Below are 27,673 nucleotides of genomic sequence, written 5' to 3'. Positions count from 1 at the left end.
GAATGGTCTACCATATAGCCAGGAATTACTAAAAACTCAACCAAAGAAGAAAAACAACGCAACTGTCTTTTGCACTAAGTACACCAAGGGTTCGGAGAAAATGAAAGCAATCCTGAAAAAGCACTGGCATATTCTGCAATCAGACAAAAAAAAAATCGCACACCTCTTCAAGGAACCCCCACTGGTGGTCTGTAAGCGTGGTCATAATATTGGAGGTAGCTTGGTGAGATCTGACATGCCCCCTGAGCTCACTCAGACATTGTTGACACCTATCCCAAATGGGAACTACAAATGTGGCTCATGCGCACAGTGCAATCAGGGGCGGAAATCCCGGGGGGGACACGACCCCCCCATCCTGGGAAAAATATGATTTGTCCCCCCCCAATCTATCACTGAAACATAACTATGTAATTTAAATAATATTAATAATACGCAATGAAAGCAATTGTGCTGATTATAGACACTTAATAGAGCGTTTTTAAGTTTCAAAAGATTGCGACCCCCCCACTCTTTGCCTCACAATGGTTTGATCCACTGCCAGTTCCTTAGCTTGCTAGGTAACAGAGAGGTCGTATATACTGTCTGAAAGGCACTCAATGCACGTAACTGACGTGAGGTTAATCCAGTCAATCGCGCACACACACTAGCTGAATATGCAGAGCTAGCGCGCAAATATTAACTATTAAGCTAGCTAGTACCTATTCCATTTATGTGGCGTCGTCAAAGATGGAATCTTTGCTATCGTCAATTTATTCCAAGATCAGCATGCAGATGATGTAAGTTAGTACTTCAAAGTCCCTGTGATAAAGGTTAGCAATAAACTGAACAGAACTACACTCTCTTCTACCATTGTCTTAAATATATTTAATGGTCTCGTTGCAAAAGTTAAATTGTCGCAAGGGAACTTTTATTTATTTATTTTATTTCACCTTTATTTAACCCGGGTAGCAAAGATTATAGCAAACACCACTGAAACTGAATTGGTGCTCGCTAGCTTTGCAAATTCAGCTATTGTTGGAAGCCAGCCAATATGAAACAAACTATTAAAATTACAAAAGGTTGCAGCATATGTTGTGTAAATGGTGAACTCATACAGCTGTCAACTCTTGTCATTTTAATCCGTTTCACATTTGCTAGCTACCTTTTAGATCGAAGCCCAAATAGAATGATTGAAGATGATAGAAGCCCATCTCCTACTGTAAATAACCTACACACTGTGTGTAGCCAGCCAGCCAGCCAGGTAGAAAAATGGCAGAAAAATAAAAGACGGACATCAGAGTATTTTTCAATACACCAAAACGCATAGTAAGAACCCTAGTAGCCTAATATCTCAAAGACTAGTTGATAAAATGTTCATAAGAAAGAAATGAAATTCTAATGGAAATGTTTCACAATGATGTCATTAGGCAGAGCAGGCAACAGATGGCACACAGACAGCAGAGTTGGGGACAGATATGCAGGGACAGACTGGCAGAGACAGGGAGTCTCAGGTAAGTTTGTTGAGTCTTTGTTTGGCAACATTATGAAAGGTTCTCAATTTTTTTGACTTGTAAAATAGGAACATAATTGGAAAATGCCATGGATACCCCCACTCTCAACTTAAACTGGTGACTGAACTAAGATTTGTTAAAGGCAATGGTATTGCTGTTGTGATTAGTTGTGTAGTTTTGGGTACCGGTAGTTAGGAGTACGGCAAACACCTTATTTCTTTGGTTCCTCAATATACATTTACTATATTACAATGTAGGCTATGTGTTACAGCACTACTTTTGGTGTCCCCCTCAGGAATTGCTCTTGAGAAAATTTCATGTAATTGTCCCCTCCAAAGTTGATATCAGATTTTCGCCCCTGAGTGCAATAGAACTATAAAAACACCCTTCTTCAGACACCCACAAACATGTCGGAAAATACCTGTTAAGGGTATCATTTCATAGAAGACCAAGGGAGTAATCTATCTCATCACCTGATCATGTGGAAAAGCCTACGTAGGACAAATGAAAAAGACAATTAAAACAACGCATAGCTGAACAGCACAGCTCAATCAGGTGTAAGAACATTGACAATCCAGTAGCAGCTCACTTTGTTGAAGCTAACCATCCAATCTCCTCCCTCAAATACACAGGCATTGAGAATGTTGCTCTACCAATGAGAGGAGGTAACATTGAGATCCAACTACTACAAAGGGAGGCTTACTGGATATCCAATCTAAAAACATTGACCCCTAGTGGTCTGAATATTGAATTTGATCTCAGGCCTTTCTTATGAACAAGTATTATATATTGATATATTCTTTCTACAGCTTATTAGCGTACACCTATGATTCTATATGATAACAATAGGCTAATATATTTAATATGCCACAAACTATTGTTTTTTTGAACAGTTTCACTAATTCATTCTAATTAACTTAATCATTATGACACACCCCTCACTATTGTCATTGGTTGCTCTAATTGCACTGTTTGTCTACATAACCTGGTTCAAGTATTCATGACATTACCCTGAAGAAGGCACCGTGATGCCGAAACGTTGGTAAATACCCAATAAATTACTGGGAGTATATATATGGAGTCTGCGACTCTTTATTTTGATAGTTACCTGTTTATTCACCGTTAGTCAGCACTTCCAACAAAGTACTTTTTTCTGGGTGTGCGCCAGCTCATGTTTTTTATGTTGAAAATTCTAAAATAATTTGCTGCATTTTTCACAATTTTCCATCCAGTTTTCTTTATTTTTGTAATACACTGAGTGTACAAAACATTAAGAACACCTGCTCTGACCAGGTGAAAGCTATCATCCCTTATTGATGTCAGTTGTTAAATCCACTTCAACCAGTACAGATGAAGGGGAGGAGACAGGATAAAGAAGGATTTTTAAGCCTTGAGACATGGATTGTGTATGTCTGCCATTCAGAGGGTGAATGGACAAGACAAAAGATTTAAGTGCCTTTTGAATGGGGTATGGTAGTAGGTGCCAGGCACACCGGCTTGTGTCAAGAACTGCAATACTGCTGGGTTTTTCACGCTCAACAGTTTCCCGTGTCTATCAAGAATGGTCCACCATTCAAAGGACATTCAGCCAACTTGACACAGCTGTGGGAAACATTCGAGTCAACATGGGCCAGCATCCCTGTGGAACGCTTTCGACACATTATAGAGTCAATCCCCGACGAATTGAGGCTGTTCTGAGGAAGGTGTTCATAATGTTTAGTACTCCCCAACGAGTTCAGGAGGCGAAGGTCAAGTCATGCATCCTCCGAAACATGACCCACCAAACCGCGCTTCTTAACACCCGCCCGCTTAACCCAGAAGCCAGCCGCACCAATGTGTCGGGCGCTCGAGTCGCAAGAGTGCGATGAGAAAAGTAATGTGGACAGACCTTCTTGTGCTTTCTATTGTCACCATACTGAACAGCTTCCTGAATAAACAGCAAAACTTTATTGGGCTTATTTGACCGTAATAAACAAAGGGTCTTAATTAAAATAAATGTTATTTATTTGTAATCCACCATATAATTTAATTCTGTATGTTAATGAACGTAAAATTCCACTCCACTAATTCTCTAATGCTACAGTACATCCCATGTGTTGTAATAAGAACTGTAGGTGAAGTGAATAACCTCACTAATTATCTCTACTGCCAGGTTGAATGCCACCCCTATCTGAACCAGGAGAAGTTGATCAACTACTGTCACTCTAAGGGCATCTCTGTGACAGCCTACAGCCCCCTGGGTTCCCCAGACAGACCATGGTGAGGGCATATACTTCAACTAATAATACCTGAGAGATATACACTGAATATACAAAACACTAAGAACACCTGTCCTTTCCACGACAGACTGACCAGGTGAAAGCTATGATCCCTTATTGATGTCACTTGTTAAATCCAATATTTCAATTCAATATTAGGAAGGTGTTCCTAATGTTTGGTATAGTCAGTATACATTCACCTTGTACATGAATTCTGAACATACAGACATTTACAGTTGTCCCTGTGAAAAGATTGTAACACTGTGTGTCAATAACAGGACCAAACCAGAGGACCCTTCGCTGCTGGAGGATCCCAACATCAAGGCCATCGCTGAGAAACACAAGAAGACCTCTGCCCAGGTACTGTATTCTAATACCCTTTTCACACTATCGAACCAGCCCGAAAGGTACTGATATTTCTTTAACCTGGGATCCCATTTACATGTCCGCTTTTCTCTCTGTCATCCTCACTTCAGGTCCTGATCCGCTTCCAAATCCAACGGAACACGATTGTGATTCCCAAGTCTATCACCCCCACACGTATCCAGGAGAATTTCAAGGTATTATCTCCCATAAATTCTCCGTTATTTGAAGAGGTGTGTCATCTGATTTAGTTCACACGGGTGGCTTTGGGGTAATTGTCTTTTTGAACCATGCAGGTGTTTGACTTTGTGTTGAGCGATGAGGAAATGAAGACCATTCTGGGCTTCAACAGGAACTGGAGAGTCTGCCCAATGACAGGGTGAGACCCTACGTGGTTCATTTTGACCAATGTACTGTATTTTACAGTATACACACTCTCTGCAGAGGCTCAAACTGTTTAAATAAGTATTGTGAGGTCAAATTTCAGTCATCCTCATTTTAATGTGATGATGACAGCTATGTTTATTATGCTGTTACTTTTCTTTGAATGCAAATATACTTCATGTTTATTTGATTTCTGAACATGTGAAAAACTGTACTGTCTCTCTGAATGGTGTTTTGTTTTTCTTTGTCATCCAGGGGCATGAAGCACAAGGACTACCCCTTCAATGCTGAATTTTAAGGAACGTTACATCTGGTGCTATAACTTGGTTGAGATGTCTGCCCTCTCTCTGTTCTCGTTCAGATTCATTCTTATTTCTCCCTTTAAGACAATATGCATAACAGCCACCCTTGAGCTAGTTTCTAGCGATTGACTGATTTAGTGTCTGTGTGTTGCACTATTGTATTTCTCATGACATATACACTCTGACTTATGTTATAGCCTGCTAACCTAGCCTAATGCACAATGGTCATTATTTTTTCAACAATCATGGAAACATAATTTGACATAGGATTGATATTAGCGAAGTTTAAAAAAAGCTTGAGAGTTTAGTCGCTGGTTTGATAGGAAATCTGGAGCCTTGGATCTGCTAACACACAATAGGGTGTTTGTGGCTTCTCACATGACCTAGTTTGTTTGTCTCATTCGATTTGAGTCTCCAATGGTCTCACAAACTTTTTCATCAATGAGCCTCCACATTTAAAGGCCATACAATAACCATATAACTTTAAAGAATTGATGTTAACCATAAGTATTCATAGTTTAAGTATAGGAGCTGGGTATGTCATACCTGGTCTTACTGAAGTAAGTTACAGAAATATCACAGTGGTACATGGACATTGTGTATGTGATGTACAGTATTACATATCAACTGTGAGATTTTTAATTTAAATCCATCTGTTTTTGATTCAGGGATAAAAACAGCCAAAGAGTAGAACATTGGCATATAGAAATAGCTTATCCTAATACTACCTTGACCTATATGCATTAAGATATTTTGTTGAACACTCCTTCCATGAAATGCCTAGTCATAGGAGCCGTTTTCCCTAGAAAGATTTCATCAACACTCCTTGTCTTACAGGATAAAGCACTTCTACTCATTGACTGACTCATGATGTGTGTTGAGACTGTTGTGAAATTCCCAGTTCTCTTCTGTGAAAGTTTTTTAAATGTATTTTTTACCAATAAAGCTTTCTGTGCTTCATTCATTGTGTACTGTGTTCTTATATACTATTATACATGCAGATGATAAGAAAATATTCATATATCAAGGTAGTCAGTTAGCAGTTTATATTTTACTGTGTAAGTTGTCAATGTTAACATATTGTTTGAGATATATCTCTAAAGAGCGCTGTCTAAGGAATGATGAATATAATTTCATATTAGAACAGGGACACCATGATTTGAAAGGCACTTTCCAACATGTAAGTAAACTTACAAGTTATGCAACATTTATAATAAACGTGTTTAAACTCTGAACAAGTAAAGGCAACACTATTTGGCACCTATAGTTGAAGTCGGAAGTTTACAGACACTTAGATTGGAGTCATTAAAACTCGTTTTTCAACCACTCCACAAATTTCTTGTTAACAAACTATAGTTTTGGCAAGTTGGTTAGGACACCTACTTTGTGCACGACACATGTAATTTTTCAACAATTGTTAACAGACAGATTATTTCACTTATAATTCAAAATATCACAATTCCAGTGGGTCAGAAGTTTACACACACCAAGTTGACTGTGCCTTTAAACAGCTTGGAAAACTCCAGAAAATGATGTCATGGCTTTAGAAGCTTCTGATAGGCTAATTGACATCATTTAAGTCAATTGGAGGTTGACCTGTGGATGTATTTCAAAGCCTACCTTCAAACTCAGTGCCTCTTTGCTTGACATCATGGGAAAATCAAAAGAAATCAGCCAAGACCTCAGAAAATAATTGTAGACCACAAGTCTGGTTCATCCTTGGGAGCAATTTCCAAATGCCTGAAGGTACCACGTTCATCTGTACAATCAATAGTACGCAAGTATAAACACAATGGGACCACGCAGCCGTCATCCTGCTCAGGAAGGAGATGCGTTCTGTCTCCTAAAGATGAATGTACTTTGATGCGAAAAGTGCAAATCAATCCCAGAACAACAGCAAAGGACCTTGTGAAGATGCTGGAGGAAACAGGTTCAAAAGTATCTATATCCACAGTAAAACGAGTCCTATATCGACATAACCTGAAAGGCCGCTCAGCAAGGAAGAAGCCACTGCTCCAAAACCGCCATAAAAAAGCCAGACTACGGTTTGCAACTGCACATGGGGACAAAGATCGGACAAATGTTCTCTGGTCTGATAAAATAAAAATAGAACTGTTTGGCCATAATGACAATCGTTATGTTTGGAGGAAAAAGAGGAGTCTTGCAAGCCAAAGAACACCATCCCAACCGTGAAGCACAGGGGTGGCAGCATCATGTTGTGGGGGTGCTTTGCTGCAGGAGGGACTGGTGTACTTCACAAAATAGATGGCTTAATTAGGAAGGAAAATTATGTGGATATATTGAAGCAACATCTCAAGACATCAGTCAGGAAGTTAAAGCTTGGTCGCTAATGGGTCTTCCAAATGGACAATGACCCCAAGCATACTTCCAAAGTTGTGGCAAAATGGCTTAAGGACAACAAAGTCAAGGTATTGTAGTGGCCATCACAAAGCCCCGACCTCAATCACATAGAAAATTTGTAGGCAGAACTGAAAGTGTGTGCGAGCAAGGAGTCCTACAAACCTGACTCAGTTAAACCAGCTCTCTCAAGAGGAATGGGCCAAAATTCACCCAACTTATTGTGGGAAGCTTGTGGAAGGCTACCCGAAATGTTTGACCCAAGTTAAACAATTTAAAGGCAATGCTACCGAATACTAATTGAGTGTATGTACATTTCTGACCCACTGGGAAATGAATAAAATAATTTTAAAAATGAAATAAATAAAAGCTTAAATAAATCATTCTCTCTACTATTATTCTGACATTTCACATTCTTAAAATTAAGTGGTGATCCTAACTTACCAAAGACAGGGATTTTTTACTAGGATTACATGTCAGGAATTGTGAAAAACTGAGTTGAAATGTATTTGGCTAAGGTGTATGTAAACTTCCGACTTCAACTGTATTACATTACACACTGACATTATCAGTGGACGTTCTGTTCGCCTCCTGAACTTTTCTGTATCTCAAGAACAATGTCAAAGTAGTGGTTGAATCTATATACAACTACTGGACTTCTCGCTGTATGTCCCCGGTGTTTTTCACAGACCGGAAGACCGGCACTACAGTATAGGAATGTGGGTGTCAGGTCATTGTCCTTTCTCTGTCTTTGGCTCCAGTTTCACTCTGAGGTTTCAGTACTCTGCATGCAGAGGGAAGTCTTTGTGCTTGTTGCCCCTGCAGTGAGGAGGAGGGTACGTCAGGGAAGAACAGGTAAAGAGGATAGTGGGGTTGAAGACAGCATCTAGACACTCTGGAACTCTGTGGACTCACCATTCCATAACGAATCCTCTCCAGTTCCTGTTGAAACCCAGGATGACTTTCATGTCTTCGTCACTCAGCTCGAAGTCAAACATTTGTTTGAAGGCGACAAAATAACAAATGTAGAAATATGAAGGATCCAGTGGCTTGAAACCAAAAGTTTGTGGGTTCAAATCTGACATTTTCTCTTTTTGAGTACAATTCAAAAACGGTCAATGTCAAATATATGAAGAGGTAAAAGTGTCTTGGTCTCAGTGGCTCCCAGGTTAAAACCCTGCCTTGCATGTAGGTTCAAAACAAATCTCTTGTCCGTTTGTGTACAACTCTCAGTATGGGGCGAAGGTTAACCTTTCAACGGGACCCTAAGCACACAGCCCAGACAACTCAGGAGTGGCTTCGAGTCTCTGAATGACCTTGAGGGGCCCATCCAGAGCCCGGACTTGAACCTGCCACAACCATCTGTGGAGAGACCTGAAAATAGTTGTGCAGCGACGCTCCCCATCCAACCTGACAGAGCTTGAGAGGATCTGCAGAGAAGAATAGGAGAAACTCCCCAAATACAGGTGTGCCAAGCTTGTAGTGTCATACTCAAGAAGAGTCGAGGCTGTAATTGCTGTCAAAACTGCTTCAACAAAGTACTGACTAAAGAGTCTGAATACTTATGTAATTGTGATATTTCAGTTATTTTTAGTTATTTATTTGCAAAATAAAATGACAAACCAGTTTTGCTTTGTCATTATGGGGTATTATGTGTAGATTGATAAGGGGAAAAAACTATTTAAAACATTTTAGAATAAGGCTATAACGTAACAAAATGTTGGAAAAGTGAAGGGGTCTGAATACTTTCCAAATGGACTGTAATTTTAAATATAGGCACGTCTTCATTTAAACTAAGTGCCCACTTTTTCCAGGTGTTTTTCTCAAATTGTATCTTTTCACAGGCGGGAGCCCAGGTATTTACCACCATGAGTTCTGACAGCCTTCCAACTATCCCAGAGAGTCAGCTGAGCCTGGGATTGAACCTACAATCCCGTACATCAGAGGTAAGATTCTTACCAGAGCCAACGGCACTTCCACACTTAGAACACGGCTCTTTGTATATTTGACATTGAAAGCTGCAGAAAACAGACAAGATATGAACCTAGAACCTCTAGGTTAGGAGGCAGGGATTGAACCTCTGAGCGACCAACGCCATCCAGTTATAATTGTCAAAAAATACCTGAACATTTTCCTTGATCCAGGAAGGTGTAGCCGACTTGGGAATGACGATCACATTCCTGTCATCATTGTGTGTAGGAACGGACCAAGGCGCAGCATGAGTATAGTTCCACATCTTTTATTTGAATGTGAAACTTTGCAAGACAAACAATAAACTATAAACAAAACACAAACCGTGACGACAGAGGTGCAACATGCACTAACTCAAAAATAATCTCCCACAAACACAAGTGGGAAAAACAACTACTTAAATATGATCCCCAATTAGAGACAATGATGATCAGCTGCCTCTAATTGGGAATCATACAAAAACCCAACATAGAAAAAAGAAACTAGAACACAACATAGAAAAAATAAACTAGATTAAAAAAATCAGTCACGCCCTGACCTACTCTACCATAGAAAATAAGAGCACTCTATGGTCAGGACGTGACAATTTCCCTGGATTTGAAAGTGGATAAGGACCTGTGGAGATAAGAACAGAGATTGGTCCCTTGACTGACCTTAGACCAAGACTCCTTTTACCCAGCCAAAGAATGTAACTGTTACCATGTGAGTGTTGGACCCACGTCCCGATGACATGGTTTCAAAACAATGATTCTTATGTCAGAAGAGACTTGTTTTGGAAAACAGCAGCCAAAACCTTGACAATTGATTGTCCCCATTCTAACCCCTAGCTGCTTTCTTTTAAAGCTTTACACATGCGACCCATAACCAATTTCATACATAGGCGAATCATTGTATATAAATCTATCTGCATATATCATTGTACTGTAAGGTTCTTTGAAGCTGTGTTAACCTCAACTTGAATGGACTTTTGTTGAAAATTGAGAATTTCACGAATCATGACAGGAGTAGGCGTGGTTGAGAACAAGGTTTGTTCTGCCCTTTGTATTCCCTATAGCTAGGGCCTTGGGTTTAGTGAAATCATGTGACATGCCTGGATTTTAACCTTTTTTTATGGTCTCCCCTTTCCTTTTTCTGTCAGATGGTCCACCACCATCCTCAGACAATTGCTTTCATTTTTGGTGTAATTCAATATTTCTGAATAAGGCTTAAAATACAGGATCAAATCTTGCTACAGTATGTCACTAAAGGCAGAATTAAGGGAAAGTGTTGTTTCTCTCATACCTGTGCTGTGGTCTTATTGTGCTTATCAGCGATGGCCTTTATTTTTGGTCCTCAAGCTGAGATGGCTCTATTTTAGATGGCTCTATTTTAGTCTTCCTTATGTTGACATGAAGTCAAACACACATCATTTTTAATGGTGGGTGGGGTCTGAAAAAAAATCTGTAAGTGGGGAAAGAATAGGGTCCAACACTGCACACACTCATTGAAACATTGTCAATAACCAATTACATACCATGAATGTTTTCAATCATTTCAGTGTAATTCTATAACCTCGACTTTATACACATCAGGAATATGTTATAAAAGGGTGATCTATCTCACCATGGTCCTCAACCAGGTACTGCAGTCTGTGGTGATCAAGATAGACAAAACAAGTCAGTACAGTTTGTATCAAGGTATTATTGCCCCATCTCTGTATTACCAACGGCGCATCTTTGTTTTTGTCCTTTCAGAATGAATGCCACCTGTATATGACTCAGTAGCAGGCAGGTTGGTACTTGAGCCCTGGCTTGTTCAGTATGTATTCAATCTGGTCTTTGTTAAAGTGTTGTAATACAGTAATATTAGACTGCTGCAGCACGTGTTGAATTACAATTGAAATGACAATATAGCCTATGGTCAAATTGAAGTGTCATGGAGAAGTGTGGCAGTTGAGTAAGAGCACACCCAGAACAAATGATAGTACTAGCATGACATTGGTCACCATACAGAGCATGCACATGACATGCCTTCAGCATGTATGGAGCTCTTTGTCTGCCTGGCGTCTAGTGGGAAATCATATGAACAAATCTACAAACATGAGTCTTGTGACCAAGTTGATAATTGGCCTCGTACGCACCTTACTGACAATGAAAAGATCCAAAGATCCAGAATTCCTAGAGACATGTGTGGTGAGTCAGTGCGAGAGGACGCGTCCTCTAAGACACTATAGGACACTGTACAGTTCTCTTCAATTTAACATCACTTCAACTGGGTTATATTCATTAGACACCAAACGGACTGAAACAGGGACTACCTGGTCCAATAAGAAATGCTCATTTTTGTTTTCCGTTGTGTGCCCTAATGAATACAACCCTGAGTTTATTGTAATCTATCACACATTGGGGATGCCGTGTTGTCCTGTATACTAGGCTATGGAGGAGCTGGTGGATGCTGGACTGGTCAAGGCTATTGGTGTCTCCAACTTTAACAAAGACCAGATTGATTCCATCCTGAACAAGCCAGGCCTCAAGTATAAACCTGCCAACAACCAGGTACTGACTTTCCTTCATTACTGAATGAGTGTTTACTGATGGCGATAGTCACTCAAAAAGCTCACAAGCCTGGGATCAACACCATACATTGTGAAACACAATGCTGATCCTATATTCTTATGTGATGTTAATTGTATCTTGTATCCCTCAACCTTTTTCTAAATTAGACTTTTCAGGACACTGAGCACCCAACGCTTGTTTTAAACATTCCCTCAAGGGACAGAGGCCTCATTTGTCAATATCCCTGCCCTATTGTCTTATTCACAGTGACCGCTTGGTCAAGTAGAGGCCTGTTTAGTGCCTTATAGGCAGCCTCTTTCCCTGAGGCAAGGCAGCAATGCTTTGGTGACCTTATATTCCTGCTGTTTTGCAGGCACATCTATCCCAATAGACATCCTGATTAACAGGTACATATCAATCTGATTATTTGAGTGGACAGACCTTCTTGTGCTTTCTATTGTCACCATACTGAACAGCTTCCCGAATAAACAGCAAAGCTTTATTGGGCTTATTTGACCGTAATAAACAAAGGGTCTTAATTAAAATAAATGTAATTTATTTGTAATCCACCATATAATTGAATTCTGTATGTTTATGAACGTAAAATTCCACTCCACTAATTCTCTAATGCTACAGTACATCCCATCTGTTGTAATAAGAACTGTAGGTGAAGTGAATAACCTCACTAATTATCTCTACTGCCAGGTTGAATGCCACCCTTATCTGAACCAGGAGAAGTTGATCAACTACTGTCACTCTAAGGGCATCTCTGTGACAGCTTACAGCCCCCTGGGTTCCCCAGATAGACCATGGTGAGGACATATACTTCAACTAATAATACCTGAGAGATATACACTGAGTATACAAAACATTAAGAACACCTGTCCTTTCCATGACAGACTGACCAGGTGAAAGCTATGATCCCTTATTGATGTCACTTGTTAAATCCAATATTTCAACTCAATTTTAGGAAGGTGTTCCTAATGTTTGGTATAGTCAGTGTACATTCACCTTGTACATGAATTATGAACATACAGACATTTACAGTTGTCCCTGTGAAAAGATTGTAACACTGTGTGTCAATAACAGGGCCAAACCAGAGGACCCTTCGCTGCTAGAGGATCCCAACATCAAGGCCATCGCTGAGAAACACAAGAAGACCTCTGCCCAGGTACTGTACTCTAATACCCTTTTCACACTATCGAGCCAACCCGAACCATACTGATATTTTCTTTAACCTGGGATCACATTTACATGTCCGCTTTTCTCTCTGTCATCCTCACTTCAGGTCCTGATCCGCTTCCAAATCCAACGGAACACGATTGTGATTCCCAAGTCTATCACCCCCACACGTATCCAGGAGAATTTCAAGGTATTATCTCCCATAAATTCTCCGTTATTTGAAGAGGTGTGTCATCTGATTTAGTTCACACGTGTGGCTTTGGGGTAATTGTTTTTTTGAACCATGCAGGTGTTTGACTTTGTGTTGAGCGACGAGGAAATGAAGACCATTCTGGGATTCAACAGGAACTGGAGAGTCTGCCCAATGACAGGGTGAGACCCTACGTGGTTCATTTTGACCAATGTACTGTATTGTCAGAGGCTCAAACTGTTTAAATAAGTATTGTGAGGTCAAATTTCAGTCATCCTCATTTTAATGTGATGATGACAGCTATGTTTATTATGCTGTTACTTTTCTTTGAATGCAAATATACTTCATGTTTATTTGATTTCTGAACACATGAAAAACTGTACTGTCTCTCTGAATGGTGTTTTGTTTTTCTTTGTCATCCAGGGGCATGAAGCACAAGAACTACCCCTTCAATGCTGAATTTTAAGGAACGTTACATCTGGTGCTATAACTTGTTTGAGATGTCTGCCCTCTCTCTGTTCTCGTTCAGATTCATTCTTATTTCTCCCTTTAAGACAATATGCATAACAGCCACCCTTGAGCTAGTTTCTAGCGATTGACTGATTTAATGTCTGTGTGTTGCACTATTGTATTTCTCATGACATATACACTCTGACTTATGTTATAGCCTGCTAACCTAGCCTAATGCACAATGGTCATTATTTTTTCAACAATCATGGAAACATAATTTGACATAGGATTGATATTAGCGAAGTTTAAAAAAAGCTTGAGAGTTTAGTCGCTGGTTTGATTGGAAATCTGGAGCCTTGGATCTGCTAACACACAATAGGGTGTTTGTGGCTTCTCACATGACCTAGTTTGTTTGTCTCATTTGATTTGAGTCTCCAATGGTCTCTCACAAACTTTTTCATCAATGAGCCTCCACATTTAAAGGCCATACAATAACCATATAACTTTAAAGAATTGATGTTAACCATAAGTATTCATAGTTTAAGCATAGGAGCTGGGTATGTCATACCTGGTTTTACTGAAGTAAGTTACAGAAATATCACAGTGGTACATGGACATTGTGTATGTGATGTACAGTATTACATATCAACTGTGAGATTTTTCATTTAAATCCATCTGTTTTTGTTTCAGGGATAAAAACAGCCAAAGAGTAGAACATTGGCATATAGAAATAGCTTATCCTAATACTACATTGACCTATATGCATTAAGATATTGTGTTAACACTCCTTCCATGAAATACATTTACATTACATTTTACATTTAAGTCATTTAGCAGACGCTCTTATCCAGAGCGACTTACAAATTGGTGCATTCACCTTAAGATATCCAGTGGAACAACCACTTTACAATAGTGCATCTAAATCTTTTTTTGGGGGGGGGGGGGTTAGAAGGATTACTTTATCCTATCCCAGGTATTCCTTAAAGAGGTGGGGTTTCAGGTGTCTCCGGAAGGTGGTGATTGACTCCGCTGTCCTGGCGTCGTGAGGGAGCTTGTTCCACCATTGGGGTGCCAGAGCAGCGAACAGTTTTGACTGGGCTGAGCGGGAACTGTGCTTCCTCAGAGGTAGGGAGGCGAGCAGGCCAGAGGTGGATGAACGCAGTGCCCTTGTTTGGGTGTAGGGCCTGATCAGAGCCTGAAGGTACGGAGGTGCCGTTCCCCTCACAGCTCCGTAGGCAAGCACCATGGACTTGTAGCGGATGCGAGCTTCAACTAGTCATAGGAACCGTTTTCCCTAGAAAGATTTCATCAACACTCCTTGCCTTACAGGATGAAGCACTTCTACTCATTGACTGACTCATGATGTGTGTTGAGACTGTTGTGAAATTCCCAGTTCTCTTCCGTGAAAGGTTTTTAAATGTATTTTTTACCAATAAAGCTTTCTGTGCTTCATTCATTGTGTACTGTGTTCTTATATACTATTATACATGCAGATGATAAGAAAATATTCATATATCAAGGTAGTCAGTTAGCAGTTTATATTTTACTGTGTAAGTTGTCAATATTAACATATTGTTTGAGATATATCTCTAAAGAGCTCTGTCTAAGGAATGATTAATATAATTTCATATTAGAACAGGGACACCATGATTTGAAAGGCACTTTCCAACATGTAATTAAACTTACAAGTTATGCAACATTTATAATAAACGTGTTTAAACTCTGAACAAGTAAAGGCAAGACTATTTGGCACCTATAGTTGAAGTCGGAATTTACATACACTTAGGTTGGAGTCATTAAAACTCGTTTTTCAACCACTCCACAAATTTCTTGTTAACAAACTATAGTTTTGGCAAGTCGGTTAGGACACCTACTTTGTGCACGACACACGTAATTTTTCAACAATTGTTAACAGACAGATTATTTAACTTAATTCAATATATCACAATTCCAGTGGGTCAGACTTTTACATACACCAAGTTGACTGTGCCTTTAAACAGCTTGGAAAAGTCCAGAAAATGATGTCAAGGCTTTAGAAGCTTCTGATAGGCTAATTGACATCATTTGAGTCAATTGGAGGTTGACCTGTGGATGTATTTCAAGGCCTACCTTCAAACTCAGTGCCTCTTTGCTTGACATCATGGGAAAATCAAAAGAAATCAGCCAAGACCTCAGAAAACAATTGTAGACCACAAGTCTGGTTCATCCTTGGGAGCAATTTCCAAATGCCTGAAGGTACCACATTCATCTGTACAATCAATAGTACGCAAGTATAAACACAATGGGACCACTCAGCCGTCATCCTGCTCAGGAAGGAGATGCCTTCTGTCTCCTAGAGATGAACGTACTTTGGTGCGAAAAGTGCAAATCAATCCCAGAACAACAGCAAAGGACCTTGTGAAGATGCTGGAGGAAACAGGTTCAAAAGTATCTATATCCACAGTAAAACGAGTTCTATATCGACATAACCTGAAAGGCCGCTCAGCAAGGAAGAAGCCACTGCTCCAAAACCGACATAAAAAAGCCAGACTACAGTTTGCAACTGCACATGGGGACAAAGATCGGACAAATGTTCTCTGGTCTGATGAAACAAAAATAGAACTGTTTGGCCATAATGACAATCGTTATGTTCGGAGGAAAAAGAGGGAGTCTTGCAAGCCGAAGAACACCATCCCAACCGTGAAGCACGGTGGTGGCAGCATCATGTTGTGGGGGTGCTTTGCTGCAGGAGGGACTGGTGCACTTCACAAAATAAATGGCTTAATGAGGAAGGAAAATTATGTGGATATATTGAAGCAACATCTCAAGACATCAGTCAGGAAGTTAATGCTTGGTTGCAAATGGGTCTTCCAAATGGACAATGACCCCAAGCATACTTCCAAAGTTGTGGCAAAATGGCTTAAAGACAACAAAGTCAAGGTATTGGAGTGGCCATCACAAAGCCTTGACCTCAATCCCATAGAAAATGTGTGGGCAGAACTGGAAGTGTGTGCGAGCAAGGAGGCCTACAAACCTGATTCAGTTAAACCAGCTCTGTCAGGAGGAATGGGCCAAAATTCACCCAACTTACTGTGGGAAGCTTGTGGAAGGCTACCCGAATCGTTTGACCCAAGTTAAACAAATTAAAGGCAATGCTACCGAATACTAATTGAGTGTATGTACATTTCTGACCCACTGGGAAATGAATAAAATAATTTAAAAAATGAAATAAATAAAAGCTTAAATAAATCATTCTCTCTACTATTATTCTGACATTTCACATTCTTAAAATAAAGTGGTGATCCTAACTTACCAAAGACCGGGATTTTTTACTAGGATTACATGTCAGGAATTGTGAAAAACTGAGTTGAAATGTATTTGGCTAAGGTGTATGTAAACTTCCGACTTCAACTGTATTACATTACACACTGACATTATCAGTGGACGTTCTGTTCGCCTCCTGAACTTTTCTGTATCTCAAGAACAATGTCAAAGTAGTGGTTGAATCTATATACAACTACTGGACTTCTCGCTGTATGTCCCCGGTGTTTTTCACAGACCGGAAGACCGGCACTACAGTATAGGAATGTGGGTGTCAGGTCATTGTCCTTTCTCTGTCTTTGGCTCCAGTTTCACTCTGAGGTTTCAGTACTCTGCATGCAGAGGGAAGTCTTTGTGCTTGTTGCCCCTGCAGTGAGGAGGAGGGTACGTCAGGGAAGAACAGGTAAAGAGGATAGTGGGGTTGAAGACAGCATCTAGACACTCTGGAACTCTGTGGACTCACCATTCCATAACGAATCCTCTCCAGTTCCTGTTGAAACCCAGGATGACTTTCATGTCTTCGTCACTCAGCTCGAAGTCAAACATTTGTTTGAAGGCGACAAAATAACAAATGTAGAAATATGAAGGATCCAGTGGCTTGAAACCAAAAGTTTGTGGGTTCAAATCTGACATTTTCTCTTTTTGAGTACAATTCAAAAACGGTCAATGTCAAATATATGAAGAGGTAAAAGTGTCTTGGTCTCAGTGGCTCCCAGGTTAAAACCCTGCCTTGCATGTAGGTTCAAAACAAATCTCTTGTCCGTTTGTGTACAACTCTCAGTATGGGGCGAAGGTTAACCTTTCAACGGGACCCTAAGCACACAGCCCAGACAACTCAGGAGTGGCTTCGAGTCTCTGAATGACCTTGAGGGGCCCATCCAGAGCCCGGACTTGAACCTGCCACAACCATCTGTGGAGAGACCTGAAAATAGTTGTGCAGCGACGCTCCCCATCCAACCTGACAGAGCTTGAGAGGATCTGCAGAGAAGAATAGGAGAAACTCCCCAAATACAGGTGTGCCAAGCTTGTAGTGTCATACTCAAGAAGAGTCGAGGCTGTAATTGCTGTCAAAACTGCTTCAACAAAGTACTGACTAAAGAGTCTGAATACTTATGTAATTGTGATATTTCAGTTATTTTTAGTTATTTATTTGCAAAATAAAATGACAAACCAGTTTTGCTTTGTCATTATGGGGTATTATGTGTAGATTGATAAGGGGAAAAAACTATTTAAAACATTTTAGAATAAGGCTATAACGTAACAAAATGTTGGAAAAGTGAAGGGGTCTGAATACTTTCCAAATGGACTGTAATTTTAAATATAGGCACGTCTTCATTTAAACTAAGTGCCCACTTTTTCCAGGTGTTTTTCTCAAATTGTATCTTTTCACAGGCGGGAGCCCAGGTATTTACCACCATGAGTTCTGACAGCCTTCCAACTATCCCAGAGAGTCAGCTGAGCCTGGGATTGAACCTACAATCCCGTACATCAGAGGTAAGATTCTTACCAGAGCCAACGGCACTTCCACACTTAGAACACGGCTCTTTGTATATTTGACATTGAAAGCTGCAGAAAACAGACAAGATATGAACCTAGAACCTCTAGGTTAGGAGGCAGGGATTGAACCTCTGAGCGACCAACGCCATCCAGTTATAATTGTCAAAAAATACCTGAACATTTTCCTTGATCCAGGAAGGTGTAGCCGACTTGGGAATGACGATCACATTCCTGTCATCATTGTGTGTAGGAACGGACCAAGGCGCAGCATGAGTATAGTTCCACATCTTTTATTTGAATGTGAAACTTTGCAAGACAAACAATAAACTATAAACAAAACACAAACCGTGACGACAGAGGTGCAACATGCACTAACTCAAAAATAATCTCCCACAAACACAAGTGGGAAAAACAACTACTTAAATATGATCCCCAATTAGAGACAATGATGATCAGCTGCCTCTAATTGGGAATCATACAAAAACCCAACATAGAAAAAAGAAACTAGAACACAACATAGAAAAAATAAACTAGATTAAAAAAATCAGTCACGCCCTGACCTACTCTACCATAGAAAATAAGAGCACTCTATGGTCAGGACGTGACAATTTCCCTGGATTTGAAAGTGGATAAGGACCTGTGGAGATAAGAACAGAGATTGGTCCCTTGACTGACCTTAGACCAAGACTCCTTTTACCCAGCCAAAGAATGTAACTGTTACCATGTGAGTGTTGGACCCACGTCCCGATGACATGGTTTCAAAACAATGATTCTTATGTCAGAAGAGACTTGTTTTGGAAAACAGCAGCCAAAACCTTGACAATTGATTGTCCCCATTCTAACCCCTAGCTGCTTTCTTTTAAAGCTTTACACATGCGACCCATAACCAATTTCATACATAGGCGAATCATTGTATATAAATCTATCTGCATATATCATTGTACTGTAAGGTTCTTTGAAGCTGTGTTAACCTCAACTTGAATGGACTTTTGTTGAAAATTGAGAATTTCACGAATCATGACAGGAGTAGGCGTGGTTGAGAACAAGGTTTGTTCTGCCCTTTGTATTCCCTATAGCTAGGGCCTTGGGTTTAGTGAAATCATGTGACATGCCTGGATTTTAACCTTTTTTTATGGTCTCCCCTTTCCTTTTTCTGTCAGATGGTCCACCACCATCCTCAGACAATTGCTTTCATTTTTGGTGTAATTCAATATTTCTGAATAAGGCTTAAAATACAGGATCAAATCTTGCTACAGTATGTCACTAAAGGCAGAATTAAGGGAAAGTGTTGTTTCTCTCATACCTGTGCTGTGGTCTTATTGTGCTTATCAGCGATGGCCTTTATTTTTGGTCCTCAAGCTGAGATGGCTCTATTTTAGATGGCTCTATTTTAGTCTTCCTTATGTTGACATGAAGTCAAACACACATCATTTTTAATGGTGGGTGGGGTCTGAAAAAAAATCTGTAAGTGGGGAAAGAATAGGGTCCAACACTGCACACACTCATTGAAACATTGTCAATAACCAATTACATACCATGAATGTTTTCAATCATTTCAGTGTAATTCTATAACCTCGACTTTATACACATCAGGAATATGTTATAAAAGGGTGATCTATCTCACCATGGTCCTCAACCAGGTACTGCAGTCTGTGGTGATCAAGATAGACAAAACAAGTCAGTACAGTTTGTATCAAGGTATTATTGCCCCATCTCTGTATTACCAACGGCGCATCTTTGTTTTTGTCCTTTCAGAATGAATGCCACCTGTATATGACTCAGTAGCAGGCAGGTTGGTACTTGAGCCCTGGCTTGTTCAGTATGTATTCAATCTGGTCTTTGTTAAAGTGTTGTAATACAGTAATATTAGACTGCTGCAGCACGTGTTGAATTACAATTGAAATGACAATATAGCCTATGGTCAAATTGAAGTGTCATGGAGAAGTGTGGCAGTTGAGTAAGAGCACACCCAGAACAAATGATAGTACTAGCATGACATTGGTCACCATACAGAGCATGCACATGACATGCCTTCAGCATGTATGGAGCTCTTTGTCTGCCTGGCGTCTAGTGGGAAATCATATGAACAAATCTACAAACATGAGTCTTGTGACCAAGTTGATAATTGGCCTCGTACGCACCTTACTGACAATGAAAAGATCCAAAAATCCAGAATTCCTAGAGACATGTGTGGTGAGTCAGTGCGAGAGGACGCGTCCTCTAAGACACTATAGGACACTGTACAGTTCTCTTCAATTTAACATCACTTCAACTGGGTTATATTCATTAGACACCAAACGGACTGAAACAGGGACTACCTGGTCCAATAAGAAATGCTCATTTTTGTTTTCCGTTGTGTGCCCTAATGAATACAACCCTGAGTTTATTGTAATCTATCACACATTGGGGATGCCGTGTTGTCCTGTATACTAGGCTATGGAGGAGCTGGTGGATGCTGGACTGGTCAAGGCTATCGGTGTCTCCAACTTTAACAAAGACCAGATTGATTCCATCCTGAACAAGCCAGGCCTCAAGTATAAACCTGCCAACAACCAGGTACTGACTTTCCTTCATTACTGAATGAGTGTTTACTGATGGCGATAGTCACTCAAAAAGCTCACAAGCCTGGGATCAACACCATACATTGTGAAACACAATGCTGATCCTATATTCTTATGTGATGTTAATTGTATCTTGTATCCCTCAACCTTTTTCTAAATTAGACTTTTCAGGACACTGAGCACCCAACGCTTGTTTTAAACCCTCCCTCAAGGGACAGAGGCCTCATTTGTCAATATCCCTGCCCTATTGTCTTATTCACAGTGACCGCTTGGTCAAGTAGAGGCCTGTTTAGTGCCTTATAGGCAGCCTCTTTCCCTGAGGCAAGGCAGCAATGCTTTGGTGACCTTATATTCCTGCTGTTTTGCAGGCACATCTATCCCAATAGACATCCTGATTAACAGGTACATATCAATCTGATTATTTGAGTGGACAGACCTTCTTGTGCTTTCTATTGTCACCATACTGAACAGCTTCCCGAATAAACAGCAAAGCTTTATTGGGCTTATTTGACCGTAATAAACAAAGGGTCTTAATTAAAATAAATGTAATTTATTTGTAATCCACCATATAATTGAATTCTGTATGTTTATGAACGTAAAATTCCACTCCACTAATTCTCTAATGCTACAGTACATCCCATGTGTTGTAATAAGAACTGTAGGTGAAGTGAATAACCTCACTAATTATCTCTACTGCCAGGTTGAATGCCACCCCTATCTGAACCAGGAGAAGTTGATCAACTACTGTCACTCTAAGGGCATCTCTGTGACAGCTTACAGCCCCCTGGGTTCCCCAGATAGACCATGGTGAGGACATATACTTCAACTAATAATACCTGAGAGATATACACTGAGTATACAAAACATTAAGAACACCTGTCCTTTCCATGACAGACTGACCAGGTGAAAGCTATGATCCCTTATTGATGTCACTTGTTAAATCCAATATTTCAACTCAATTTTAGGAAGGTGTTCCTAATGTTTGGTATAGTCAGTGTACATTCACCTTGTACATGAATTATGAACATACAGACATTTACAGTTGTCCCTGTGAAAAGATTGTAACACTGTGTGTCAATAACAGGGCCAAACCAGAGGACCCTTCGCTGCTAGAGGATCCCAACATCAAGGCCATCGCTGAGAAACACAAGAAGACCTCTGCCCAGGTACTGTACTCTAATACCCTTTTCACACTATCGAGCCAACCCGAACCATACTGATATTTTCTTTAACCTGGGATCACATTTACATGTCCGCTTTTCTCTCTGTCATCCTCACTTCAGGTCCTGATCCGCTTCCAAATCCAACGGAACACGATTGTGATTCCCAAGTCTATCACCCCCACACGTATCCAGGAGAATTTCAAGGTATTATCTCCCATAAATTCTCCGTTATTTGAAGAGGTGTGTCATCTGATTTAGTTCACACGTGTGGCTTTGGGGTAATTGTTTTTTTGAACCATGCAGGTGTTTGACTTTGTGTTGAGCGACGAGGAAATGAAGACCATTCTGGGATTCAACAGGAACTGGAGAGTCTGCCCAATGACAGGGTGAGACCCTACGTGGTTCATTTTGACCAATGTACTGTATTTTCAGAGGCTCAAACTGTTTAAATAAGTATTGTGAGGTCAAATTTCAGTCATCCTCATTTTAATGTGATGATGACAGCTATGTTTATTATGCTGTTACTTTTCTTTGAATGCAAATATACTTCATGTTTATTTGATTTCTGAACACATGAAAAACTGTACTGTCTCTCTGAATGGTGTTTTGTTTTTCTTTGTCATCCAGGGGCATGAAGCACAAGAACTACCCCTTCAATGCTGAATTTTAAGGAACGTTACATCTGGTGCTATAACTTGTTTGAGATGTCTGCCCTCTCTCTGTTCTCGTTCAGATTCATTCTTATTTCTCCCTTTAAGACAATATGCATAACAGCCACCCTTGAGCTAGTTTCTAGCGATTGACTGATTTAATGTCTGTGTGTTGCACTATTGTATTTCTCATGACATATACACTCTGACTTATGTTATAGCCTGCTAACCTAGCCTAATGCACAATGGTCATTATTTTTTCAACAATCATGGAAACATAATTTGACATAGGATTGATATTAGCGAAGTTTAAAAAAAGCTTGAGAGTTTAGTCGCTGGTTTGATTGGAAATCTGGAGCCTTGGATCTGCTAACACACAATAGGGTGTTTGTGGCTTCTCACATGACCTAGTTTGTTTGTCTCATTTGATTTGAGTCTCCAATGGTCTCTCACAAACTTTTTCATCAATGAGCCTCCACATTTAAAGGCCATACAATAACCATATAACTTTAAAGAATTGATGTTAACCATAAGTATTCATAGTTTAAGCATAGGAGCTGGGTATGTCATACCTGGTTTTACTGAAGTAAGTTACAGAAATATCACAGTGGTACATGGACATTGTGTATGTGATGTACAGTATTACATATCAACTGTGAGATTTTTCATTTAAATCCATCTGTTTTTGTTTCAGGGATAAAAACAGCCAAAGAGTAGAACATTGGCATATAGAAATAGCTTATCCTAATACTACATTGACCTATATGCATTAAGATATTGTGTTAACACTCCTTCCATGAAATACATTTACATTACATTTTACATTTAAGTCATTTAGCAGACGCTCTTATCCAGAGCGACTTACAAATTGGTGCATTCACCTTAAGATATCCAGTGGAACAACCACTTTACAATAGTGCATCTAAATATTTTTTTTGGGGGGGGGGGTTAGAAGGATTACTTTATCCTATCCCAGGTATTCCTTAAAGAGGTGGGGTTTCAGGTGTCTCCGGAAGGTGGTGATTGACTCCGCTGTCCTGGCGTCGTGAGGGAGCTTGTTCCACCATTGGGGTGCCAGAGCAGCGAACAGTTTTGACTGGGCTGAGCGGGAACTGTGCTTCCTCAGAGGTAGGGAGGCGAGCAGGCCAGAGGTGGATGAACGCAGTGCCCTTGTTTGGGTGTAGGGCCTGATCAGAGCCTGAAGGTACGGAGGTGCCGTTCCCCTCACAGCTCCGTAGGCAAGCACCATGGACTTGTAGCGGATGCGAGCTTCAACTAGTCATAGGAACCGTTTTCCCTAGAAAGATTTCATCAACACTCCTTGCCTTACAGGATGAAGCACTTCTACTCATTGACTGACTCATGATGTGTGTTGAGACTGTTGTGAAATTCCCAGTTCTCTTCCGTGAAAGGTTTTTAAATGTATTTTTTACCAATAAAGCTTTCTGTGCTTCATTCATTGTGTACTGTGTTCTTATATACTATTATACATGCAGATGATAAGAAAATATTCATATATCAAGGTAGTCAGTTAGCAGTTTATATTTTACTGTGTAAGTTGTCAATATTAACATATTGTTTGAGATATATCTCTAAAGAGCTCTGTCTAAGGAATGATTAATATAATTTCATATTAGAACAGGGACACCATGATTTGAAAGGCACTTTCCAACATGTAATTAAACTTACAAGTTATGCAACATTTATAATAAACGTGTTTAAACTCTGAACAAGTAAAGGCAAGACTATTTGGCACCTATAGTTGAAGTCGGAATTTACATACACTTAGGTTGGAGTCATTAAAACTCGTTTTTCAACCACTCCACAAATTTCTTGTTAACAAACTATAGTTTTGGCAAGTCGGTTAGGACACCTACTTTGTGCACGACACACGTAATTTTTCAACAATTGTTAACAGACAGATTATTTAACTTAATTCAATATATCACAATTCCAGTGGGTCAGACTTTTACATACACCAAGTTGACTGTGCCTTTAAACAGCTTGGAAAAGTCCAGAAAATGATGTCAAGGCTTTAGAAGCTTCTGATAGGCTAATTGACATCATTTGAGTCAATTGGAGGTTGACCTGTGGATGTATTTCAAGGCCTACCTTCAAACTCAGTGCCTCTTTGCTTGACATCATGGGAAAATCAAAAGAAATCAGCCAAGACCTCAGAAAACAATTGTAGACCACAAGTCTGGTTCATCCTTGGGAGCAATTTCCAAATGCCTGAAGGTACCACATTCATCTGTACAATCAATAGTACGCAAGTATAAACACAATGGGACCACTCAGCCGTCATCCTGCTCAGGAAGGAGATGCCTTCTGTCTCCTAGAGCTGAACGTACTTTGGTGCGAAAAGTGCAAATCAATCCCAGAACAACAGCAAAGGACCTTGTGAAGATGCTGGAGGAAACAGGTTCAAAAGTATCTATATCCACAGTAAAACGAGTTCTATATCGACATAACCTGAAAGGCCGCTCAGCAAGGAAGAAGCCACTGCTCCAAAACCGACATAAAAAAGCCAGACTACAGTTTGCAACTGCACATGGGGACAAAGATCGGACAAATGTTCTCTGGTCTGATGAAACAAAAATAGAACTGTTTGGCCATAATGACAATCGTTATGTTCGGAGGAAAAAGAGGGAGTCTTGCAAGCCGAAGAACACCATCCCAACCGTGAAGCACGGTGGTGACAGCATCATGTTGTGGGGGTGCTTTGCTGCAGGAGGGACTGGTGCACTTCACAAAATAAATGGCTTAATGAGGAAGGAAAATTATGTGGATATATTGAAGCAACATCTCAAGACATCAGTCAGGAAGTTAAAGCTTGGTTGCAAATGGGTCTTCCAAATGGACAATGACCCCAAGCATACTTCCAAAGTTGTGGCAAAATGGCTTAAAGACAACAAAGTCAAGGTATTGGAGTGGCCATCACAAAGCCTTGACCTCAATCCCATAGAAAATGTGTGGGCAGAACTGGAAGTGTGTGCGAGCAAGGAGGCCTACAAACCTGATTCAGTTAAACCAGCTCTGTCAGGAGGAATGGGCCAAAATTCACCCAACTTACTGTGGGAAGCTTGTGGAAGGCTACCCAAATCGTTTGACCCAAGTTAAACAATTTAAAGGCAATGCTACCGAATACTAATTGAGTGTATGTACATTTCTGACCCACTGGGAAATGAATAAAATAATTTAAAAAATGAAATAAATAAAAGCTTAAATAAATCATTCTCTCTACTATTATTCTGACATTTCACATTCTTAAAATAAAGTGGTGATCCTAACTTACCAAAGACCGGGATTTTTTACTAGGATTACATGTCAGGAATTGTGAAAAACTGAGTTGAAATGTATTTGGCTAAGGTGTATGTAAACTTCCGACTTCAACTGTATTACATTACACACTGACATTATCAGTGGACGTTCTGTTCGCCTCCTGAACTTTTCTGTATCTCAAGAACAATGTCAAAGTAGTGGTTGAATCTATATACAACTACTGGACTTCTCGCTGTATGTCCCCGGTGTTTTTCACAGACCGGAAGACCGGCACTACAGTATAGGAATGTGGGTGTCAGGTCAGTGTCCTTTCTCTGTCTTTAGCTCCAGTTCCACTCTGAGGTTTCAGTACTCTGCATGCAGAGGGAAGTCTTTGTGCTTGTTGCCCCTGCAGTGAGGAGGAGGGTACGTCAGGGAAGAACAGGTAAAGAGGATAGTGGCGTTGAAGACAGCATCTAGACACTCTGGAACTCTGTGGACTCACCATTCCATAGTGAACCCTCTCCAGTTCCTGTTGAAACCCAGGATGACTTTCATGTCTTCGTCACTCAGCTCGAAGTCAAACATTTGTTTGAAGCCGACAAAATAACAAGTGTAGAAATGTGAAGGATCCAGTGGCTTGAAACCAAAAGATTGTGGGTTCAAATCTGACATTTTCTCTTTTTGAGTACAATTCAAAAACGGTCAATGTCAAATATATGAAGAGGTAAAAGTGTCTAGGTCTCAGTGGCTCCCAGGTTAAATCCCTGCCTTGCATGTAGGTTCAAAATGGATCTCTTGTCCGTTTGTTTACAACTCTCAATATGGGGCAAAGGTTAACCTTTCAACAGGACCCTAAGCACACAGCCCAGACAACTCAGGAGTGGCTTCGAGTCTCTGAATGACCTTGAGGGGCCCAGCCAGAGCCCGGACTTGAACCTGCCACAACCATCTGTGGAGAGACCTGAAAATAGCTGTGCAGCGACACTCCCCATCCAACCTGACAGAGCTTGAGAGGATCTGCAGAGAAGAATAGGAGAAACTCCCCAAATACAGGTGTGCCAAGCTCGCAGTGTCATACTCAAGAAGAGTCGAGGCTGTAATTGTAATTGTAATGATGCTTAATCTTGGTCATCATCATAGTTCATTAAAACTCTCAGGATATATGCCAAATGAGAAGACTGTCATTTATTTGAACATGAACATACCTGTAGCTGCCAAAGGAAAGAAACAGTTAACTGCCTATTGTTGATTCCATGAGTTCAGTTCAACAATGATCAATGCCATCCATGCAAGATGACTAGAATTAACAATTACGCTTTATCTTACCCTCTGTGCTTGGGTCTTTGCTGTTTTTATTGTATAGTAAAGATATGAAAGATGCTTGATCTTGCCGTCTTTGCCTTTATGCGGAAGACTCTACACTTCTGGTGTCTCACAAAAGTAGATCTATATGTTGGAGAGCATACTGAGCACAGAGCTTACTAACATTAGCAAATGGCTTGGAGATAATAAGCTATCTCTGCACTTAGGGAAAACTGAAGCAATTATTTTTGGATCCAGACCTAAATTTAGTAGGTCGTCTGAAATCAGAGTGGAGTTAGGGGGTGAGGTGCTGACTACTAAAACCTCTGTTAGCTACCTGGGATGCATCCTTGATGGAAGCTTGGGAGGTGTGAGCATGGTCAATAAAGTGCTAGGGAAGGTTAATGCCAGGACTACGTTTTTGGCTAGAAAGTCCAAGCTGCTTGATAAGGAC

The 27,673-nt window shown here is 40.3% G+C and overlaps 3 protein-coding genes and 2 long non-coding RNA genes across 5 annotated transcripts; 3 read left to right on the top strand and 2 right to left on the bottom strand.

The window, feature by feature from the left end:
* Positions 1–3,539: 3,539 nt before the first annotated feature.
* On the top strand, positions 3,540–5,758 carry LOC115180541 (aldo-keto reductase family 1 member B1-like). The gene is made up of 5 exons (XM_029742705.1): positions 3,540–3,749; positions 4,027–4,108; positions 4,225–4,308; positions 4,408–4,490; positions 4,751–5,758. The coding sequence occupies exons 1-5, from the start codon at positions 3,565–3,567 to the stop codon at positions 4,791–4,793; spliced, it is 477 nt and encodes a 158-aa protein (XP_029598565.1). The 5' UTR covers positions 3,540–3,564; the 3' UTR covers positions 4,794–5,758.
* A 2,147-nt stretch (positions 5,759–7,905) lies between these two features.
* On the bottom strand, positions 7,906–8,156 carry LOC115180548 (uncharacterized). The gene is made up of 2 exons (XR_003873104.1): positions 8,071–8,156; positions 7,906–7,974 (listed from the first exon to the last, which is right to left on the bottom strand). It is a non-coding gene; the product is annotated as an uncharacterized LOC115180548 (long non-coding RNA).
* A 3,384-nt stretch (positions 8,157–11,540) lies between these two features.
* On the top strand, positions 11,541–13,646 carry LOC115180546 (aldo-keto reductase family 1 member B1-like). The gene is made up of 6 exons (XM_029742711.1): positions 11,541–11,660; positions 12,366–12,472; positions 12,750–12,831; positions 12,949–13,032; positions 13,132–13,214; positions 13,456–13,646. Exons 1-6 carry the CDS (start codon positions 11,541–11,543, stop codon positions 13,496–13,498), a joined length of 519 nt encoding a protein of 172 aa, XP_029598571.1. The 3' UTR covers positions 13,499–13,646.
* Positions 13,647–17,080: 3,434 nt separating this feature from the next.
* Positions 17,081–17,331, bottom strand: LOC115180547 (uncharacterized). The gene is made up of 2 exons (XR_003873103.1): positions 17,246–17,331; positions 17,081–17,149 (listed from the first exon to the last, which is right to left on the bottom strand). It is a non-coding gene; the product is annotated as an uncharacterized LOC115180547 (long non-coding RNA).
* Positions 17,332–20,696: 3,365 nt separating this feature from the next.
* LOC115180537 (aldo-keto reductase family 1 member B1-like) lies at positions 20,697–22,821 on the top strand. The gene is made up of 6 exons (XM_029742701.1): positions 20,697–20,835; positions 21,541–21,647; positions 21,925–22,006; positions 22,124–22,207; positions 22,307–22,389; positions 22,631–22,821. Exons 1-6 carry the CDS (start codon positions 20,716–20,718, stop codon positions 22,671–22,673), a joined length of 519 nt encoding a protein of 172 aa, XP_029598561.1. The 5' UTR covers positions 20,697–20,715; the 3' UTR covers positions 22,674–22,821.
* Positions 22,822–27,673: the final 4,852 nt, after the last annotated feature.

This window comes from Salmo trutta, chromosome 40 (assembly GCF_901001165.1).
Source record: "Salmo trutta chromosome 40, fSalTru1.1, whole genome shotgun sequence".
Classification (NCBI taxonomy): Eukaryota; Metazoa; Chordata; class Actinopteri; order Salmoniformes; family Salmonidae; genus Salmo; species Salmo trutta.
The sequence above is the reverse complement of the archived record's forward strand: the minus strand, read 5'-3'. Positions and strand labels throughout refer to the sequence as shown.

What these genes read in the sequence shown, in the direction of transcription:
- LOC115180546 (XM_029742711.1), top strand. Translation starts at nt 11,541, where the DNA reads ATGGAGGAGCTGGTGGATGCTGGACTGGTCAAGGCTATTGGTGTCTCC. An exon ending in ATAAACCTGCCAACAACCAG is followed by an intron (nt 11,661 to 12,365) that starts GTACTGACTTTC and finishes CTCTACTGCCAG; the next exon opens with GTTGAATGCCACCCTTATCT. An exon ending in AGAGTCTGCCCAATGACAGG is followed by an intron (nt 13,215 to 13,455) that starts GTGAGACCCTAC and finishes TTTGTCATCCAG; the next exon opens with GGGCATGAAGCACAAGAACT.
- LOC115180537 (XM_029742701.1), top strand. Translation starts at nt 20,716, where the DNA reads ATGGAGGAGCTGGTGGATGCTGGACTGGTCAAGGCTATCGGTGTCTCC. An exon ending in ATAAACCTGCCAACAACCAG is followed by an intron (nt 20,836 to 21,540) that starts GTACTGACTTTC and finishes CTCTACTGCCAG; the next exon opens with GTTGAATGCCACCCCTATCT. An exon ending in ACAAGAAGACCTCTGCCCAG is followed by an intron (nt 22,007 to 22,123) that starts GTACTGTACTCT and finishes TCCTCACTTCAG; the next exon opens with GTCCTGATCCGCTTCCAAAT.
- LOC115180541 (XM_029742705.1), top strand. Translation starts at nt 3,565, where the DNA reads ATGCTACAGTACATCCCATGTGTTGTAATAAGAACTGTAGGTGAAGTG. An exon ending in GGTTCCCCAGACAGACCATG is followed by an intron (nt 3,750 to 4,026) that starts GTGAGGGCATAT and finishes TGTCAATAACAG; the next exon opens with GACCAAACCAGAGGACCCTT. An exon ending in ACAAGAAGACCTCTGCCCAG is followed by an intron (nt 4,109 to 4,224) that starts GTACTGTATTCT and finishes TCCTCACTTCAG; the next exon opens with GTCCTGATCCGCTTCCAAAT.